This window comes from Coregonus lavaretus (assembly GCF_964263955.1).
Source record: "Coregonus lavaretus genome assembly, chromosome: 16".
Taxonomy (NCBI): Eukaryota; Metazoa; Chordata; class Actinopteri; order Salmoniformes; family Salmonidae; genus Coregonus; species Coregonus lavaretus.
Genome location: NC_140003.1, coordinates 864,526 through 886,362, shown reverse-complemented (window position 1 = coordinate 886,362; position 21,837 = coordinate 864,526). Strand labels below are relative to the sequence as shown.

Below are 21,837 nucleotides of genomic sequence, written 5' to 3'. Positions count from 1 at the left end.
TTACCTCCTTATACATCCAAGGTTTTATTCACATTTCTTATATATATTTTATTCTAGCCCATCTATCTTCTATAGCGCTTTTGTCGTTACAGAAATAACGTTAAAGTGTTTGTAAGGCTTTAAGATTTGTGTGTGCTAAATCTGTGCTTTAATCTTCAAATGCTTATTGTAAACACCAGCTCACTGCAGTATATTAAACATTAACATTTAGTTTATTCATCTTTAATTGTTGCCTGCTCTAATGTCTACTTTACATTGTATAGTCAACTCTAACCCCCACTAATGGTCTACTTGTGTTTTGTCTTCTCTGTCTGTGTTTTGTCCTGTCTGTCCGCCTGTCTGTCCATCTGTTCCTTCTTTCTGTCCCTGTCTGTCTGTCTGTCTGTCTGTCTGTCTGTCTGTCTGTCTGTCTGTCTGTCTGTCTGTCTGTCTGTCTGTCTGTCTGTCTGTCTGTCTGTCTGTCTGTCTGTCTGTCTGTCTGTCTATATTCTCTTTCTGCTGCTGTAACCCCATAACCCTTTCGCAAAACTGCTGGCAGGGTCGGGGACTTCTATGGCTATGCCAAGGTCCAGCCTGAGATATCCATGGCAGACAGGTCAGTGTGTGTATGCCACGGTTCAGCCTAAACATCAGTTGAGTGTGTGCTTGCATCAGACCTGGGTTCAAATACTCAAAAAATAATTTAAAATACTTTGAGGATTTGCTTACGTCTGCCTTGAGTGCCAGATGAGCTGGGTTTGCAGTTTTCAGACTATTCTATTGGTTTATTAAGCCAGGCAAGCTCAAACCTGCACAGATTAAGTATTTGGTATGATGTTCAAGTGTTTGAAACCCAGGTCTGGTGTGAGTGCATGCGTGTGTGCATGCGTTAGAATGGCCACAACTTTGCCTCTGTTGCAATCAGACTGTAGGTATTCCACTAAACTTAATTGCTTTCATAAAATCTATAGTCTGTTAATAGCAAACGCAAAGCATGCCTAAGCCTATAACTAATACAGTATGTTTTAAGAGTCAATATTTAACCAACAGAACTAAATGTGTACCGCAGCCCATGTCCCCATGTGTTAACCTGGTGTGTGTCCCAAATGGCACCCTATTCCCAATACAGGGCACTACTTTTGACCAGAGCCCTACCGGCCCTGGTCAAAAGTAGTGCACTTTTGGGACCTGAACAGAAGAACACATCTCCCAGCTTACTCCATGTTTCATAATGCGCCCCATAGCCATAGCACACAGTATATCTTACTATCTGATTTGATTTAATAATTTGACAATTAAAAGTACATAGAAGGCTGCTCCAGCTCGCCGGACAGTACATACAGTGCATTCGGAAAGTATTCAGACCCATTGACTTTTTCAAAAAATAAGTAAGTTACAGCCTTATTCTAAAAAGGATAAAAAAAATTAAAAAAAGTCAGCAAATGTGTATATATATTTTTTTTAATACCTTATTTATATAAGTATTCAGACCCTTTGCTATGAGACTTGAAATTGAGCTCAGGTGCATCCTGTTTCCATTGATCATCCTTGAGATGTTTCTACAACTTGATTGGAGTCCACCTGTGGTAAATTCAATTGATTGGACATGATTTGGAAGGCACACACCTGTCTATTTAAGGTCCCACAGTTGACTGTGCATGTCAGAGCAAAAACCAAGCCATGAGGTCGAAGGAATTGATCGTAGAGACAGGATGGTGTCGAGGCACAGATCTGGAGAAGGGTACCAAAACATTTCTGCAGCATTTAAGGTCCCCAAGAACATAGTGGCCTCCATCATTCTTAAATGGAAGAAGTTTGGAATCACCAAGACTCTTCTTAGAGCTGGCCGTCCGGCCAAACTGAGCAATCGGGGGAGAAGGGCCTTGGTCAGGGAGGTGACCAAGAACCCGATGGTCACTCTGACAGAGCTCTAGAGTTCCTCTGTGGAGATGGGAGAACCTTCCAGAAGGACAACGATCTCTGCAGCACCACCAATCAGGCCTTTATGGTAGAGTGGCCAGACGGAAGCCACTCCTCAGTAAAAGGCACATGACAGCCCGCTTGGAGTTTGCCAAAAGGCACCTAAAGACTCTCAGACCATGAGAAACAAGATTCTCTGGTCTGATGAAACCAAGATTGAACTCTTTGGCCAAATGTCACATCTGGAGGAAACCTGGCCCATCCCTACGGTGAAGCATGGTGGTGGCAGCATCATGCTGTGGGGATGTTTTTCAGCAGCAGGGACTGGGAGACTAGTCAGGATCGAGGTAAAGATGAATGGAGCAAAGTACAGAGAGATCATTGATGAAAATCTCCTCCAGAGCGCTCAGGACCTCCGACTGTGGCGAAGGTTCACCTTCCAACAGGACAACGACCCTAAGCACACAGCCAAGACAATGCAGGAGTGGCTTTGGGACAAGTCTCTGGATGTCCTTGAGTGGCCCAGCCAGAGCCCGGACTTGAACCCGATTGAACATCTCTGGAGAGACCTAAAAATAGCTGTGCAGCAACGCTCCCCATCCAACCTGACAGAGCTTGAGAGGATCTGCAGAGAAGAATGGGAGAAACTCCCCAAATACAGGTGTGCCAAGCTTGTAGCATAAACCCAGGAAGACTCGAGGCTGAAATCGCTACCAAATGTGCTTTAACAAAGTACTGAATAAAGGATCTGAAATGTAAATGTTATATTTCATTTTTTTTTTTTTTATAAATTTGCAAACATTTGTAAAAACCTGTTTTTGCTTTGTCATTATTGGGTATTGTGTGTAGATTGAGAAAAAATAACAATTTACTCAATTTTAGAATAAGGCTGTAACGTAACAAAATGTGGAAAACGTCAAGGAGTCTGAATACTTTCCGAATGCACTGTACAGTAAAACAGTTGTATCACAGATAATACGCAACAAAGCCTGAAGGCTTATTTCCATTGTGGTCCACTCATGTACTGTATGTGTTAATATATTGAACTGAACATATTTGAAAATACAAAGAGCCCCATCGGCCCTGGTCAAATGTAGTGCGCTTTGTAGGGAATAGGGTACAATTTGGGATGTCGACCAAGTATATCAATAATGTGTTTTCCAGTGTACATTGATTTGAGAGAGAATTAATATTATTGATTATCCGCCTCTAAATGTGTTTGTTGTGATTGGCAGGGCAAAGTCGAAATCTACACCAGAGCTGGACGACGTGGAGAAACCAGAGACTAAAGGTCAGTGGGGATTTATTAATGTCCTCAATATTAATTCATCCTTATTGACCTTCGGTGGAAGTTGAACCATTATTTAGCTGCTCAAATTAGCGCAGGGAAGCTGGTGTGTGTGTGTGTGTGCGTGCTTGTGCACCAGCGTGAATTTGGCATTAGGAGTCAGTGAGTGTGATCTGTATCTGTAGAGGCTGTACCCAGACACTTTTAGCCAATCTAGAGGTTTGTGTGTGCACACATATGTAACTAACTGTATGTCAGTGAGTATGAATACTGTACACACTGTGCCCAGGCTGGTACGGCCGCTCGGGGGGCATGGCCCAGAGGTTACTGGAGGAGGAGTTGAGACGTAAAGCAGACAAAAAGGCCCAGAGTCTCCGGGCTGCGTCCGAGCTGGAGTTGGAGAGGAGAAACATCCTAAACGCCATGAGATACAGAGAGCCAGAAAGAGGTGTGGTTCACAGCCTCGACCGTTCCTCGACCGTTCCTGACCGCTCCTGTCTAATCAATGCAGGACCCAATCAACCAACCAGCTCAGCCGATCAATCGTGTTTAGCATGAATGAATATATAAACAGACACTTCCAGATTTTATAATCTGTCTTGATCAAGTCCTATTGGTCACTGAAGCTGAATACAGAAAATGAATCTGTCCTCTCCAGTGGCTCTGTCATGATAATGAATCACTGGTCGTATTGGTGTTTCCTGGATGAATCATTGGTCTACAGTCTATTTCTGGACTTCCATCCAATCTCATTGGCTCTCATGTCCATCCCCTGACTCCCTCTCTTCTCTCATTGGTCCACAGTGACTAGCAGCGGTGGGCTTGGCGAGATGTTGTGGAGTAAGGGCCAGCAGAGCCTACCCCAGGCGGAGCTGGAGAGGCAGCAGATCCTGCAGGAGATGAAGAAGAAGACCCAGCTGTCCACAGACAACAGCTGGATACGCCAGCACTCCACCACCACCAGCAAGGACCCCACTGCCAGCCCCATCAGGAGGTACTCTTCCTGGGGCTTGACTGGGGCTCCGCTGGCCTGGGGGTGTGGGGTTGGTGGATCAGTACAGTACACTGTGTGTTGAATGATAGATAGCGGTTAAACCAGCCTCACCGGCCCTATTAGAAGGTACTCTACCTGGGATTCACCTGGGCGTTCATGTTAGGACAGCTCCACATGACTCTGACACCAACTCCAAGTAGCTCTGACACACCTTCCATGAATTTGTGACTACTCTGTTCCAATATGGACAGTGTACTAAACTACCTAGTTTGGGTCGCCAGGGGTTTAATGCTGTATAATGATAGCTCGAATAACTGTGTGTAACATGCTAACACATAACTTACAACAACAATTTTGTAAAAGTAACTGTTTTTAGTGGCTTGAATGTTTTGGGCTCTAGCCTGGATGCCAGTCTCTTTTCTGTTTGCAGTTATCAAAAGAGTTGGCTAAATCAGAAACATAATGGCCTGTGGTATCCAGGCTATTTGGATGCTTACGCTAACCCGCTAACATCCACTAACATCCGCTAATGTGTTCAACTTTTCAGAGGCGAGTCTCTGGACAACCTGGACACCGCGCCCCACTCTTCCTGGCGCTCGTCGTGGACACCGGGAAGCACCTCGTCCATCCCCAACTACAGCAGGCCTCACTCCGCCCTTTCCGGTCTCAACACTACATCCTCCTACAGCGGTGGTGGCTACGGCAGTGGTGGCTACGGCAGTGGTGGCTACAGTGGCGGCGGGGCCGGAAGTCGTCCCGGCTCAGCCACCCTGCCCTCCTCACTCTCCATGAGCTCCCTCAGAGGGGCCGGGGGGAGCAACCCATCTTCCTGGTCCCAGCCAACCCCCTCATCTCTCGCACCCACCCCTTCTCCTGGCCCCGAACCCGAATCACGCCCATTCTCACAGCAACGTAGCAGGTAAAACATCCAACGTCCAATCACGTGGCACACTGCTGCTTGCCAAAAAACTGAGTAGGTAGATTTGCTCCCAATGACTGATACAATGTCAGATATTAGGGCTAAAGGTCAGATTCTAGATCTGGGGTTAAGGGTAACACCAAAAACACTTGCCCAAAGCTACAAATGCTGATATGCATCAAAATGTCGGTGCGTGGTGTCTGTGTGGTGAGTGGTGAAACCACGATTTCTTTTTTTTTACGAGCATGGCCTTATTTCTATTACAGCATATTGGATGACTTTCATTCATATTCCATTCACCCAGCTCAATGTAACATCGATAGGTTTAGGCTACTACATGATACTCACATTTTCCCTATACCCATCATGAGGTTGCTACAACCTACGAATGAAAGTGTATTATGTAGGTGCACATGTCGAGAGACAAATTGGAGTAATCAGGGTGACAGACAGTTACACATTCAATACCGCCTTGCCTTGCCTGCATCTAGTTGATCTAGGTTGTAATCATCCAAACAGTTGCAAAACGTTCCGAGAGTTTCTATTGGACAAATTCAGGTAGGTCTATCCCCGTTCCGTTTGCTTCCAATTAAGACACTTTTTTCAACAGAATCGGCACACTCAAAGTTCACTTTCATAGCAGCATCATCACTTTTCTCGTTGTATAATTCCTTCTCGCATCTACGTTTACCTTTTCCCTTCGCTTGTGGACAGTGCACAACACAACAGCTGTCTTGACCTCTCCAAGCTAAACCTTCATACCATAACCGCTAACTGCTACACACAGTCTACATCGTTGTCAACCATATTAGCTAACGTCATAGTCAACATAGCAACTAGAACTAACGCCTTAGTAAACCCACTACAATCACGCAGTGTACTGCAAGCAATTTAGCAGTTACACCAACGGCCCACGGTGGCAATAAATTAATAAAACCAAAAGCTTATCTCGACTTGGAAGAGTTCTAGCTAGCTAACATGAATAGCATTCCTATCTGTTTGAGCCGGGTGTTCGAGTAGGCAAAATTAACTAGCTGATCCTTTGATTGGGTGAACAACATGACAGTTCATGCTGCAAGAGCTCTGATTAGGTTGGAGGACGTCCTCCGGAATTTGTCATAATTAGTTTGTAAATCTAAATCAAATCAAATACATTTGTATTGGTCACATACACGTGTTTAGCAGATGTTATTGCGGGTGTAGCGAAATGCTTGTGCTTCTAGCTCCGACAGTGCGGTAATATCTAACAAGTAATATCTAACAATTTCACAACATATACCCAACACACACAAATCTAAATAAGGAATGGAATTAAGAATATATACATATATGGATGAGCAATGACAGAGTGGCATGGACTAAGATACAGTAGAATAGTATAGAATACAGTATATACATATGAGATGAGTAATGCAAGATATGTAAACATTATTAAAGTGACTAGTGTTCCATTTCTTAAAGTGGCCAGTGATTTCTAGTCTATGTCTATTGGCAGCAGCCTCTAATGTGCTAGTGATGGCTATTTAACGGTCTGATGGCCTTGAGATAGAAGCTATTTTTCAGTCTCTCTGTCCCAGCTTTGATGCACCTTTACTGACCTCGCCTTCTGGATGATAGCGGGGTGAACAGGCAGTGGTTCGGGTGGTTGATGTCCTTGATGATGTTTTTGGCCTTCCTGTGACATCGGAAGTGTCCTGGAGGGTGGGTAGTTTGCCCCCCGGTAATGCGTTGGGCAGGCCGCACCACCCTCTGGAGAGCCCTGCGGTTACGGGCGGTGCAGTTGCCGTACCAGGCGGTGATACAGCCCGACAGGATGCGCCTTCTTCTCCACACTGTCTGTGTGGGTGTACCATTTCAGTTTTTCAGTGATGTTTGCGCCAAGGAACTTGAAGCTTTCCACTGAGGTCCTGTTGATGTGGATAGGGGGTGCACCCTCTGCTGTTTCCTGAAGTTCACGATCATCTCCTTTGTTTTGTTGACGTTGAGTGAGAGGTTATTTTCCTGGCACCACACTCCCAGAGCCCTCGCCTCCTCCATGTAGGCTGTCTCGTCATTGCTGGTAATCAAGCCTACTACTGTTGTGTCGTCTGCAAACTTGATGATTGAGTTGGAGGCGTGCTTGGCCACACAGTCATGGGTGAACAGGGAGTACAGGAGTGGGCTGAGCACGCACCCTTGTGGGGCCCCAATGTTGAGGATCAGCGAAGTGGAGGTGTTGTTTCCTACCTTCACCACCTGGGGGCGGCCCGTCAGGAAGTCCAGGACCCAGTTGCACAGGGCAGGGTTCAGACCCAGGGCCTTGAGCTTAATGATGAGTTTGGAGGGTACTATGGTGTTGAATGCTGAGCTATAGTCAATGAACAGCATTCTTACATAGGTATTCCTCTTGTCCAGATGGGATAGGGCAGTGTACAGTGTGATGGCGATTGCATTGTCTGTGGATCTATTGGGGCGGTAAGCAAATTGAAGTGGGTCTATGGAGCCTTGTGAGAACCATGAGCCTCCTAGGTTTTGTGTTGAAGTCAATGTACCCAGAGTAGGACGGAAAATAGCTGTCCTCCGGCTACACCATGGTTCTACTCCAGAGAGTGCTGTTGAGGCTACTGTAACCCTTCATTGCAAAACAGTGTGTTTTAATCAGTTATTTGGTGAAGTGAATATATTTAGTATAGTTTTATCAAAAAAGTATAACTTTTTTTCACTATTTAGTTTTTCAGAAATTCACTTAGTAGGATGGTCCTCCCCTTCCTCCTCTGAGGAGCCTCCACTGGTGTGTCTGTCTTTCTGTCTGTGTCTGTGGGTGGATGGGAGGGCGGACGCTTGGATGTGTGTGTGTGTGTGTGTATTCTCAGTTTTCCAGTGTGGGTGTGGGTGCGGGTGCGTGGGTGGATATTTGTGTGGGTGGACATGTGTATTCTCAGTTCTCCAGTCTGTGTGTGTGTGTTCTGCATTCTGTAATCTCAGGTCAGTGAGTGGCAAGAAAATCTGTACGTTCTGTGACACGGTGCTGGGCAAGGGAGCCGCCATGATCATCGAGTCCCTGGGACTCTGCTATCATTTGACCTGTTTCAAGGTGAGAGTTCAAAGTTCAAGACCGGACCTCCCTGACCTGGAGATTGAGGTCATGATTGGTCCATAGCAAAGACTAAACCTGTCATCTCAGTACTAACCTGATCCACGGAATGAGGCTGTCCTAATGTGGACAACTTGACCCTGATTAATGTGATACTAACCTAAACAGCATGAATGGTTCACAATCTGGTCTGATCCTTTATAACCGTACACACAAAACCAAGGAAACAGAAGTCCAAAGTCCCACTGGGTTGTAAGATGGATAGTTGGTGACTTTTCCAATGTGGCCAATGATTACCATTTAATTAAGGTTTCCAGTGTAACTTGACTGGAGTAATGTTTCCATGAACTTTTTAGTTAATTGAAAAAGACAGTATCTTCCAAATTCCCTATGATCTATAACTTGCTGCAGAAATGGCAAACAGTATTGGGACATTGTTTTCATGGTTTTATGAGCATTTCATGAAATCTGACTGCATTTGTGCCAAAACCCACTAATCAATCCTTCACCTCACTATTTCCTATCACCAACACTGCTGCTGAATTCATAACGAGCTTCCAAAAGTCCCTACATGTATGCTAATCTCATTGGTCTCTCTGTCTGTCAGTCAAGTGTCAGGCGTCTCTCATGGGCTCTGTCTATCTGGTTGTGGCTCCATGGGTATATGTCTAGCATTCTCCCCATGGCTGCTCTGTCTGTGGAACTCGTCTTTCCTCCAGGGGGCGACTGTCCTCTTCTCTCCCCATCTGGGAGTGAGGGATCTAGGCTAGCCCTCATTGACCATTCCCCTCTCTCCCTAACTTCCAGTGCATCGACTGTAAGTCTGACCTGGGAGGATCGGAGGCCGGAGCTGAGGTCAGAATACGTAACCGACAGCTTTACTGTAACTCCTGCTACATGCGATTCAAAAGTGAGTATGACTTTAGCTGGCTACCAGCTGAAAAGTGAGCCAACTAGATTCAAAGCTGTATAATAACAATTTGGGGTGTGCTTACATGTGTATTCTCAGTTCTCCAGTCTGTGTTTGTTTTTTGCATATCCCAACTCCCCTTGAGAGTGGGGTCACCATTGTCCAGCGCCCCTGGAGCAATTAGGGTTAAGTGCCTTGCTCAAGGGCACATAATTTCACCTTTTTCGGCTCAGGGATATGAACTAGCGACCTTTCGGTTACTGGCCCAATGCTCTAACCACTAGGCTAGCTGCCGCTGTTTATGAAATGCCATAGTCATACCTGACCAGGGATCCTGTTACTATTGTCTGTTGTGTCGTGTCAGTTATATTATGTTGAGTCTTGCCGTGTCATTTAGTGATATGCTGTGTTGTTGTGTTATTGAATAGTATAATTTCGTATCGTGTTATAACCTCTATCCTCTTTCCCCTCTAGCTGGACAGCCAAACTCCATGTGACATCGCTTTACAACAGTAGATAAAGGACTACTTGACAACAACCCATGAACACTGCAACCAGCCGTAACACTTCGCTAGATGACAACTTTAGATGTATTAATGTGTTTTATGATTCAGCAAAAAGCCCTGATTCTTCAATGAACAACTATCTTATTCTTTATTTTTACTGTACGCTTGAGAGGGTGAGATTGACAAAAGATACGTGAAAATGTTTATATCAATGTATTATTTTTACCAATTGCTTGTATAATGTATGAGGGATGTGCATGCACCTGCGAGTTCTAGACTTTTAGCTGAAAATAGGGTTGGAAAATTCCGAAAACTTTCCCAAATTTCATGGGTTTATCAGAAATCCCCGGTGGAGGGTTTGGGGAATTTTGAAACCCCAACTGGAAACAATACTGTAAATTGATTTCGGTCTGGTTCATGAGATTATTGATCCTGATCGCTGCATACTTCAGAGATGTAAGAGTTTTCATGTTAGGCCGGGGGAAACCTGAGATTTCTTCTCCTTTTTCGCCTGCAAGTCTTTTAGTTACATCAAGTTTGTTGTTGACTAAGGTTTGTTGTTGACTCGTTTATTTTTATCGATGTGCCTTTTTTGTTTGTGATGGGGGGAGATTATTTAGATGAAAATATATTTTAAAAAACTGGCATGGTTGGTTAGAGAGAGAGAGAGAGAGAGAGAAAGAGAGTGAGCACGTATTGGGGAGTTGTTGTTCTTTCGCATTAATCTTATACATTTTAGCAGTAAAAAAAAATGTGGGTTGAGAAAAAATATATATCACTATAATGTATGGCATTGAGGTAAAGTTTGTAAATAAAGTGACTAAATCGTGATCTCTTACTTGGTCTTCTTCAATAGCTTTTGTCACACCCTGATCTGTTTCACCTGTCTTGTGCTTGTCTCCGCCCCCCTCCAGGTGTCGCCCATTTTCCCCGTTATCCCCTGTGCATTTATTCCTGAGTTTTCTGTTTGTCTGTTGCCAGTTCATCTTGTCTCGTCAAGCCTACCAGCGTGTTTTTTCCCGTACTCCTGTTCTCTCTAGTCCCTGTTTTCTAGTTCTCCCGGTTCCGACCTATTCTGCCTGCGCTGAACCCAAGCTTGCCTGCCGCCCTGTACCTATCAGACTCAGACCTGGTTACGAACCTCTGCCTGTCCTCGACCTGCCCTTTGCCTGCCTCCTGTGGTTTTAATAAACGACTCTGTATATTGAACCTGCCATCTCCTGTGTCTGCATCTGGGTCATATCCTGAGTCGTGTTAGCTTTCTCTCATTTTCTTCTCTTTCTCTTCATCTATAGTCTCTCATTCTCTCCCTCTGTCTTTCTCCTTCCATTTCTCTCTGTAGTGTTTTACTGATAATGAAAGGAATTTCAATGAGTTGGTGAGCAGGGTTGAGCGGACATGGCTGCCGTATGTCCTCCAAAGCAAATTTGTCATGCATATTTAATTCCCCCACGCATGCATTACATTACTCACTATGATAAGCTATTCTCTTAATGTATTCTTCCATTTAGGCTGTCTAATGAATTGATATCTGCATAAACATACATCCAATATTCATAGGAAAATGAATAAAGACACTCCTGATTGCTTAGATCTCAGCTCCAGCTAATGTGTATGAGCGCCAAGGTGAGAGTTTGTCCTCATTTTCCTCCTGTTACGCGAGACGGAGGAAAAGAGAAAGAACGAGGGAGGGAGGGAGGAGAGTGGTGGGAAAGCACTGTCATGACTCCCTCCGAAGCTGCCTCATCTCCTTGTTCGGGCAGGCTTCGGCGTTCGTCGTCACCGGCCTTCTAGCCACTGCCACTCCTCTTTTCATAATTCCATTAGTTTTGTCTTGTTTTTCACACACACCTGGTACATATCTCCTCATCAGTCTCTGTATAATTATTCCCTCTGCTCCCCCATGTCTTTGTGTGTCATTGTTCCATGTGGAGGTGTCGCTAGCTCGTGTTGAGCATTATGTTACTTTTATCGCCGGGATATTCATCCGTGTGTTTTGTTTTCCCAGTACGCATTTAAGTCGCACTGTATTTGGTTTACCCATTGCTGCGGACTGCTGTATTGTCCAAATAAACCTTATTCTTTGATTCACACCTCCTGCGCCTGGCTCCGTCCTACTCACCTTGTTACAGTCATGAGTTTTTATGTAAACATTCAGATTTCTTCAATTCCTTTTTTGTTTTGTTTTTTGGGCTCCTGTGAAGAGATTTGAATACTAGTGCTTAGACAACAAACCCGGTCTGCTCTGTTCTGAGTGAAGAAAATTTGAAACCCTCAAACACAAGAATCCTATCAAGGCGGCAGTATGTTTCAAAGCTGAGACTGCTGACTAGAAAAAGACTCCTTACTTCATCTGCGTACGAGCGTGTGTGTGTGTGTGTGTGTAGGTACTAGCCTAGAAGATTTGATTAAATTCCAGTTAGTCAGTGTCTGTATGTCTGTCTAATATGTCCCATGTGGACTGATGCTGTTATAAGAACCCTCTGCTCTTCTTGCCAGAGGATAAGGGCCTCAGATAATAATACCCACAATACATCACCAGTCTCCAACCGTTTACCAAACTCTTGTAGTTTGCTGTTACAACCTTAAATATATTTTGGTATGCACAGGCTTTGTGACGAGTGAATGGATGTCAAATTCACTTTCATTTATGGATTTTGGATGTATTCTGTTTCAGTGCATGACACTGAACAACTTAGGGCTCTATTCAATCTGTATCGCTGAAGTGTTACAGATTGCGCTATAGAATACGTTTACCGTGAATGCAGTCTCCACCAACGCGGGAACGTTGCCTTTAAATTTAAATTGGGCTTTAGCGATTAAATACGGATTGAAATTCTTCAGATCCAATCACCTGTTGATGCCAATTTTAATTTCTGACAGGACCTGACGAGTTAGACTGATGTTAGCCCTTTTCTTATACAACCCTTACACCATGTGCACTGCTCAATGTTGATCAGAAAGATTTGGGTAACTACTGTAAGTAATTTTGCAGATTCCTTTCAGATCTACTCACGTGCCTAGGGAGTAGAGTCTAGGGGTTGTTTCTGGACAAGGCCATAATGTCCCTTTTAGTACACAGATGGACACCCTTCAGTAAAATATTCTATATTTTTTGAAACGCTCTGCCACTAATCCACCTGTTGATCTGAATTGATTCTATTTTAGTCATGTCATCACAGTCAACAACGATGACTCCCAAGACCTGTTGCCATGGTGTGCAGGCTCCATGTGGTTTACTTGTACACTTCTCTTTATATATTAGATGACATTACAGAGAGGATTAAAGAGCACAATCTATGAAAGGAAGTGGATGCGGACAATGACACAAGGGGCTTGCCATGGAGATACAGGCCGCGTTTCACAGCTAAGGCGAGGCGACACAACAACCAATGGTTGTGTGCCACTTCATCGACTATGTCATCAACTGGCAGATTGCTATAACATATGTGGTTAGCTGACACTTAAAATACCTATCCAGGCGTTGTAAGATCTGTCAGGCGTCTGCAACGTCTAAGCTCTGGAATGCAGACACTGTCTTTTTTTTGGTTAATTTTTTTTTTTGCGGGGTAGATCAGCTTTAATGTTGCAGCTAGATTGTAGCTTCCATCAATGTAATTGTCCGCATAATTTCCAATCCCCCATATATTTTTGGTATAAATATGTACAGTACCAGTCAAAAGTTTGGACACACCTACTCATTCAAGGGTTTTTGTTTATTTTGACTATTTTCTACATTGTAGAATAATAGTGAAGAAATCAACAATATGAAATAACACATATGGAATAATATAGTAACCAAAAAAGTGTTCAACAAATAAACATATATTTTATATTTCAGATTCTTCAATGTGGCCACCCTTTGCCTTGATGACAGCTTTGCACACTCTTGGCATTCTCTAAAAAATTAAGAAAAACCCTTGAATGAGTAGGTGTGTCCAAACTTTTGACTGGTACTGTATATATATATATATATATATATATATATATATATATATATATATATATATATATACACTGCTCAAAAAAATAAAGGGAACACTTAAACAACACAATGTAACTCCAAGTCAATCACACTTCTGTGAAATCAAACTGTCCACTTAGGAAGCAACAATGATTGACAATACATTTCACATGCTGTTGTGCAAATGGAATAGACAATAGGTGGAAATTATAGGCAATTAGCAAGACACCCCCAATAAAGGACTGGTTTTGCATGTGGTGACCACAGACCACTTCTCAGTTCCTATGCTTCCTGGCTGATGTTTTGGTCACTTTTGAATGCTGGCGGTGCTTTCACTCTAGTGGTAGCATGAGACGGAGTCTACAACCCACACAAGTGGCTCAGGTAGTGCAGCTCATCCAGGATGGCACATCAATGCGAGCTGTGGCAAGAAGGTTTGCTGTGTCTGTCAGCGTAGTGTCCAGAGCATGGAGGTGCTACCAGGAGACGGGCCAGTACATCAGGAGACGTGGAGGAGGCCGTAGGAGGGCAACAACCCAGCAGCAGGACTGCTACCTCCGCCTTTGTGCAAGGAGGAGCAGGAGGAGCACTGCCAGAGCCCTGCAAAATGACCTCCAGCAGGCCACAAATGTGCATGTGTCTGCTCAAACGGTCAGAAACAGACTCCATGAGGGTCGTATGAGGGCCCGACGTCCACAGGTGGGGGTTGTGCTTACAGCCCAACACCGTGCAGGACGTTTGGCATTTGCCAGAGAACACCAAGATTGGCAAATTCGCCACTGGCGCCCTGTGCTCTTCACAGATGGAAGCAGGTTCACACTGAGCACGTGACAGACGTGACAGAGTCTGGAGACGCCGTGGAGAACGTTCTGCTGCCTGCAACATCCTCCAGCATGACCGGTTTGGCGGTGGGTCAGTCATGGTGTGGGGTGGCATTTCTTTGGGGGGCCGCACAGCCCTCCATGTGCTCGCCAGAGGTAGCCTGACTGCCATTAGGTACCGAGATGAGATCCTCAGACCCCTTGTGAGACCATTTGCTGGTGCGGTTGGCCCTGGGTTCCTCCTAATGCAAGACAATGCTAGACCTCAGGTGGCTGGAGTGTGTCAGCAGTTCCTGCAAGAGGAAGGCATTGATGCTATGGACTGGCCCGCCCATTCCCCAGACCTGAATCCAATTGAGCACATCTGGGACATCATGTCTCGCTCCATCCACCAACGCCACGTTGCACCACAGACTGTTCAGGAGTTGGCAGATGCTTTAGTCCAGGTCTGGGAGGAGATCCCTCAGGAGACCATACGCCACCTCATCAGGAGCATGCCCAGGCGTTGTAGGGAGGTCATACAGGCACGTGGAGGCCACACACACTACTAAGCCTCATTTTGACTTGTTTTAAGGACATTACATCAAAGTTGGATCAGCCTGTAGTGTGGTTTTCCACTTTAATTTTGAGGGTGACTCCAAATCCAGACCTCCATGGGTTGATACATTTGATTTCCATTGATCATTTTTGTGTGATTTGGTTGTCAGCACATTCAACTATGTAAAGAAAAAAGTATTTAATAAGATTATTTCATTCATTCAGATCTAGGATCTGTTATTTTAGTGTTACCTTTATTTTTTTGAGCAGTGTATATATATATATATATATATATATATATATATATATATATATATATATATATATATATATACACACACATATATACACTGCTCAAACAAATAAAGGGAACACTAAAATAACACATCCTAGATCTGAATGAATGAAATAATCTTATTAAATACTTTTTTCTTTACATAGTTGAATGTGCTGACAACAAAATCACACAAAAATGATCAATGGAAATCAAATTTATCAACCCATGGAGGTCTGGATTTGGAGTCACCCTCAAAATTAAAGTGGAAAACCACACTACAGGCTGATCCAACTTTGATGTAATGTCCTTAAAACAAGTCAAAATGAGGCTCAGTAGTGTGTGTGGCCTCCACGTGCCTGTATGACCTCCCTACAACGCCTGGGCATGCTCCTGATGAGGTGGCGGATGGTCTCCTGAGGGATCTCCTCCCAGACCTGGACTAAAGCATCCGCCAACTCCTGGATAGTCTGTGGTGCAACGTGGCGTTGGTGGATGGAGCGAGACATGATGTCCCAGATGTGCTCAATTGGATTCAGGTCTGGGGAACGGGCGGGCCAGTCCATAGCATCAATGCCTTCCTCTTGCAGGAACTGCTGACACACTCCAGCCACATGAGGTCTAGCATCATCTTGCATTAGGAGGAACCCAGGGCCAACCGCACCAGCATATGGTCTCACAAGGGGTCTGAGGATCTAATCTCGGTACCTAATGGCAGTCAGGCTACCTCTGGCGAGCACATGGAGGGCTGTGCGGCCCCCCAAAGAAATGCCACCCCACACCATGACTGACCCACCGCCAAACCGGTCATGCTGGAGGATGTTGCAGGCAGCAGAACGTTCTCCACGGCGTCTCCAGACTCTGTCACATGTGTTCAGTGTGAACCTGCTTTCATCTGTGAAGAGCACAGGGCGCCAGTGGCGAATTTGCCAATCTTGGTGTTCTCTGGCAAATGCCAAACGTCCTGCACGGTGTTGGGCTGTAAGCACAACCCCCACCTGTGGATGTCGGGCCCTCATACCACCCTCATGGAGTCTGTTTCTGACCGTTTGAGAAGACACATGCACATTTGTGGCCTGCTGGAGGTCATTTTGCAGGGCTCTGGCAGTGCTCCTTCTGCTCATCCTTGCACAAAGGCGGAGGTAGCAGTCCTGCTGCTGGGTTGTTGCCCTCCTACAGCCTCCTCCACGTCTCCTGATGTACTGGCCTGTCTCCTGGTAGCGCCTCCATGCTCTGGACACTACGCTGACAGACACAGCAAACCTTCTTGCCACAGCTCGCTTTGATGTGCCATCCTGGATGAGCTGCACTACCTGAGCCACTTGTGTGGGTTGTAGACTCCGTCTCATGCTACCACTAGAGTGAAAGCACCGCCAGCATTCAAAAGTGACCAAAACATCAGCCAGGAAGCATAGGAACTGAGAAGTGATCTGTGGTCACCACCTGCAAAACCAGTCCTTTATTGGGGGTGTCTTGCTAATTGCCAATAATTTCCACCTGTTGTCTATTCCATTTGCACAACAGCATGTGAAATGTATTGTCAATCAGTGTTGCTTCCTAAGTGGAAAGTTTGATTTCACAGAAGTGTGATTGACTTGGAGTTACATTGTGTTGTTTAAGTGTTCCCTTTATTTTTTTGAGCAGTGTATATACATATATATATACAGTATATACATACACATACATACATATATACAGTCGTGGTCAAAATATTTGAGAATGACACAAGTATTGGTCTTCACAAAGTTTGCTGCTTCAGTGTTTTTAGATATTTTTGTCAGATGTTACTATGTTATACTGAAGTATGATTACAAGCATTCCTTAAGTGTCAAAGGCTTTTATTGACAATTACATTAAGTTTATGCAAAGAGTCAATATTTGCAGTGTTGACCCTTCTTTTTCAAGAGCTCTGCAATCCGCCCTGGCATGCTGTCAATTAACTTCTGGGCCACATCCTGACTGATGGCAGCCCATTCTTGCATAATCCATGCTTGGAGTTTGTCAAAATATGTGGGTTTTTGTTTGTCCACCCGCCTCTTGAGGATTGACCACAAGTTCTCAATGGGATTAAAGTCAGGGGTGTTTCCTGGCCATGGACCCAAAATGTCGATGTTTTGTTCCCCGAGCCACTTAGTTATCACTTTTGCCTTATGGCAAGGTGCTCCATCATGCTGGAAAATACATTGTTCATCACCAACCTGTTCTAGGATGGTTGGGAGAAGTTGCTCTCGGAGGATGTGTTGGTACCACTCTTTATTCATGGCTGTGTTCTTAGGCAAAATTGTGAGTGAGCCCACTCCCTTGGCTGAGAAGAAACCCCACACATGAATGGTCTCAGGATGCTTTACTGTTGGCATGACACAGGACTGATGGTAGCGCTCACCTTGTCTTCTTCGGACAAGCTTTCCGGATGCCCCAAACAATCGGAAAGGGGATTAATCAGAGAAAATGACTTTTCCCCAGTCCTCAGTAGTCCAATTCCTTTACCTTTTGCAGAATATCAGTCTGTCCCTGATGTTTTTCCTGGAGAGAAGTGGCTTCCTCGCTGCCCTTCTTGACACCAGGCCATCCTCCAAAAGTCTTTGCCTCACTGTGCGTGCAGATGCACTCACACCTGCCTGCTGCCATTCCTGAGCAAGCTCTGCACTGGTGGTGCCCCGATCCCGCAGCTGAATCAACTTTAGGAGACGGTCCTGGTGCTTGCTGGACTTTCTTGGGCGCCCTGAAGCCTTCTTCACAACAATTGAACCTCTCTCCTTGAAGTTCTTGATGATCCGATAAACGGTTGATTTAGGTGCAATCTTACTAGCAGCAATATCCTTGCCTGTGAAAACCCTTTTTGTGCAAAGCAATGATGACGGCACGTGTTTCCTTGCAGGTAACCATGGTTAACAGAGGAAGAACAATGATTTCAAGCACCACCCTCCTTTTAAAGCTTCCAGATGCACTCACACCTGCCTGCTGCCATTCCTGAGCAAGCTCTGCACTGGTGGTGCCCCGATCCTGCAGCTGAATCAACTTTAGGAGACGGTCCTGGTGCTTGCTGGACTTTCTTGGGCGCCCTGAAGCCTTCTTCACAACAATTGAACCTCTCTCCTTGAAGTTCTTGATGATCCGATAAACGGTTGATTTAGGTGCAATCTTACTAGCAGCAATATCCTTGCCTGTGAAAACCCTTTTTGTGCAAAGCAATGATGACGGCACGTGTTTCCTTGCAGGTAACCATGGTTAACAGAGGAAGAACAATGATTTCAAGCACCACCCTCCTTTTAAAGCTTCCAGTCTGTTATTCTAACTCAATCAGCATGACAGAGTGATCTCCAGCCTTGTCCTCGTCAACACTCTCACCTGTGTTAACGAGAGAATCACTGACATGATGTCAGCTGGTTCTTCTGTGGCAGGGCTGAAATGCAGTGGAAATGTTTTTTTGGGGATTAAGTTCATTTTCATGGCAAAGAGGGACTTTGCAATTAATTGCAATTCATCTGATCACTTTTCATAACATTCTGGAGTATATGCAAATTGCCATCATAAAAACTGAGGCAGCAGACTTAGTGAAAATTAATATTTGTGTCATTCTCAAATCTTTTGACCACGACTGTATATACAGTGCCTTCGGAAAGTATTCAGACCCCTTTGCTTTTTCCACATTTTGTTATGTTATAGCCTTATTCTAAAATTGAGTAAATTGTTTTTTCCCTTATCAATCTACACACAATACCCATAGAAATTATAACTAATTTATTCAAAATAAAAAACAGAAAATATCACATTTACTCAGTACTTTGTTGAAGAATCTTTGGCATCGATTACAGCCTCAAGTCTTCTTGGGTATGACGCTACAAGCTTGGCACAACATTCTTCTCTGCAGACCCTCTCAAGCTCTCTCAGGTTGGCTGAAGAGCGACGCTTTTAATTCCAGGTTGTAAAGCAACAAAATAGGAAAAATGCCAAGGGGGGTGAATACTTTCGCAAGCCACTGTATTTCTGAAGACCATCCAGTGTGAGTTCTATTTGCCATATATTTTTAACTGTGCTAACTTAGTTATCTTGTTTTTATTAATCCCCCACTTCAGCTCCACTCAAACCCTCCCATCTACCTCTTAACACCATCCATATTGGATTTGTATTTGCAATATATTTTTTAACTGTGCTGTGATGTTTCTCAAAAGTTCTGAACCTTTCTATTCTCATAGTTTCTACAGATGGTAAATTAAAGACAAACATTTTTGCTAAATGTACTTTTATATAATTTATCGATTGGCTATGACTTTTTAAATCACCCAGTAGGGCAATCTGCAGAGTTTGCTCCAGGTAAATATTGCAATCTTCAGTCATTCCTGGACCTGTGACCAAAAACAATCTACATATGGACAGGACCAAAACAAATGATCTAATTATTCTGTCTCTTCGCAGCAAAATCTGCAGAGCTGGGATGGTTGTATCCTCCATACAGTTGAAGTCGGAAGTTTACATACACCTTAGCCAAATACATTTAAACTCAGTTTTTCACAATTCCTGACATTTAATCCTAGTAATAATTCCCCGTCTTAGGTCAGTTAGGATCACCACTTTATTTTAAGAATGTGAAATGTCAGAGAATTATTTATTTCAGGTTTTATTTCTTTCATCACATTCCCAGTGGGTCAGAAGTTTACATACACTCAGTTAGTATTTGGTAGCATTGCCTTTAAATTGTTTAACTTGGGTCAAACGTTTCAGGTAGCCTTCCACAAGCTTCCCACAATAAGTTGGGTGAATTTTGGCCCATTCCTCCTGACAGAGCTGGTGTAACTGAGTCAGGTTTGTAGGCCTCCTTGCTTGCACACGCTTTTTCAGTTCTGCCCACACATTTTCTATAGGATTGAGGTGAGGGCTTTGTGATGGCCACTCCAATACTTTGACTTTGTTGTCTTTAAGCCATTTTGCCACAACTTTGGAAGTATGCTTGGGGTCATTGTCCATTTGGAAGACCCATTTGCGACCAAGCTTTAACTTCCTGACTGATGTCTTGAGATGTTGCTTCAATATATCCACATAATTTTCCTTCCTCATGATGCCATCTATTTTGTGAAGTGCACCAGTCCCTCCTGCAGCAAAGCACCCCCACAGCATGATGCTGCCACCACCGTGCTTCATGGTTGGGATGGTGTTCTTCGGCTTGCAAGGTGCCCCCTTTTTTCCTCCCAAACATAACGATGGTCATTATGGCCAAACAGTTCTATTTTTGTTTCATCAGACCAGAGGGCATTCCTCCAAAAAGTACAATCTTTGTCCCCATGTGCAGTTGCAAACCGTAGTCTGGCTTTTTTATGGCGGTTTTGGAGCAGTGGCTTCTTCCTTGCTGAGTGGCCTTTCAGGTTATGTCGATATAGGACTCGTTTTACTGTGGATATAGATACTTTTGTACCTGTTTCCTCCAGCATCTTCACAAGGTCCTTTGCTATTGTTCTGGGATTTATTTGCACATTTCGCACCAAAGTATGTTCATTTCTAGGAGAAAGAACGTGTCTCCTTCCTGAGCGGTATGACGGCTGCGTGGTCCCATGGTGTATATACTTGCGTACTATTGTTTGTACAGATGAACATGGTACCTTCAGACGTTTGGACCGCAGAGTGAAGGAAAAGCAGTCAACAAGTGCTCAACATATGTGGGAACTCCTTCAAGACTGTTGGAAAAGCATTCCAGGTGAAGCTGTTTGAGAGAATGCCAATAGTGTCCAAAGCTGTCAAAGGCAAAAGGGTGGCTATTTGAAGAATCTCAAATATAAAATATATTTTTATTTGTTTAACACTTATTTGGTTACTACATGACTCAATGTGTTATTTCATAGTTTTGATGTCTTCACTATTATTCTACAATGTAGAAAATAGTAAAAATAAAGAAAAACCCTTGAATGAGTGGGTGTTCTAAAACTTTTGACCAGTAGTGTATATGACTAGGTAAACTAATTCTCGCTTGCTATATCAAACAGATCGATCACCAACCCAGATCATGATTCTCTCAATCTGCCCAATCTTCGCCCTTTCTCATTTTATACAGTGCCCTCCGTAATTATTAGGACAGTAAAACATGTTTTCAAGTTGATAGGCCATTGTGGCGTGGATTTCAATGGACACGTAAAATCAGATTTCTTGATTTATCAATAACTCAGTAATCTCTTAAACAATCCCTTGGCTTTTCTTAACTAAGTTAAGAGATGGGCCTACATACCAAATCTGGTGTTATTTTGACTTATGGTTCATGAGAATACGTTTTTCAAATGTTTACAGAAATGTCCAAGATGGAGGAAAATCTATCCCGACGGACCTTAATGTTCCTTGAGGCAAATTTGTTCAGCATGAGGAAAGACACCTACATACAAAGTTTCAAGGTCAAACGGGTTTCTAGGTCACGCGGGGCGACCGATATGAGGGATGGCACCAATCGGTGCCATTCCTTTTGACCAAGTTACTCATGCCCTCTAGTTTCTGTGTGCCAAATTATTTTTAAAAAGTTACCAATCTATGCTTGAGTTATTTGACCATGTCAAGGCAGGGGTCGCATTAGCTTTCAGAAATCTGCATTTTCAAAAACGCAGACCATCAAAAAATCTGTTTTAAACCATTTCACCTGCGTTTTATATAGAAAGTCCCAGTTTTTTTTGCTTCA

At 44.0% G+C, this 21,837-nt stretch overlaps 1 protein-coding gene across 1 annotated transcript in view; it reads left to right on the top strand.

Moving 5' to 3' along the window:
- LOC311143713 (LIM domain only protein 7-like) overlaps positions 1-10,420 on the top strand; it is a 97,591-nt gene extending 87,171 nt beyond the window's left edge. Inside the window, exons 23-30 of the mRNA XM_084179583.1 lie at positions 539-595; positions 3,135-3,190; positions 3,477-3,635; positions 3,992-4,181; positions 4,729-5,100; positions 8,065-8,173; positions 8,981-9,083; positions 9,558-10,420. Of these exons, the coding sequence (XP_084035709.1) occupies positions 539-595; positions 3,135-3,190; positions 3,477-3,635; positions 3,992-4,181; positions 4,729-5,100; positions 8,065-8,173; positions 8,981-9,083; positions 9,558-9,580 (1,069 nt within the window). The 3' untranslated portion in view covers positions 9,581-10,420. The remainder of the gene's footprint in view (positions 1-538; positions 596-3,134; positions 3,191-3,476; positions 3,636-3,991; positions 4,182-4,728; positions 5,101-8,064; positions 8,174-8,980; positions 9,084-9,557) is intronic.
- Positions 10,421-21,837: the final 11,417 nt, after the last annotated feature.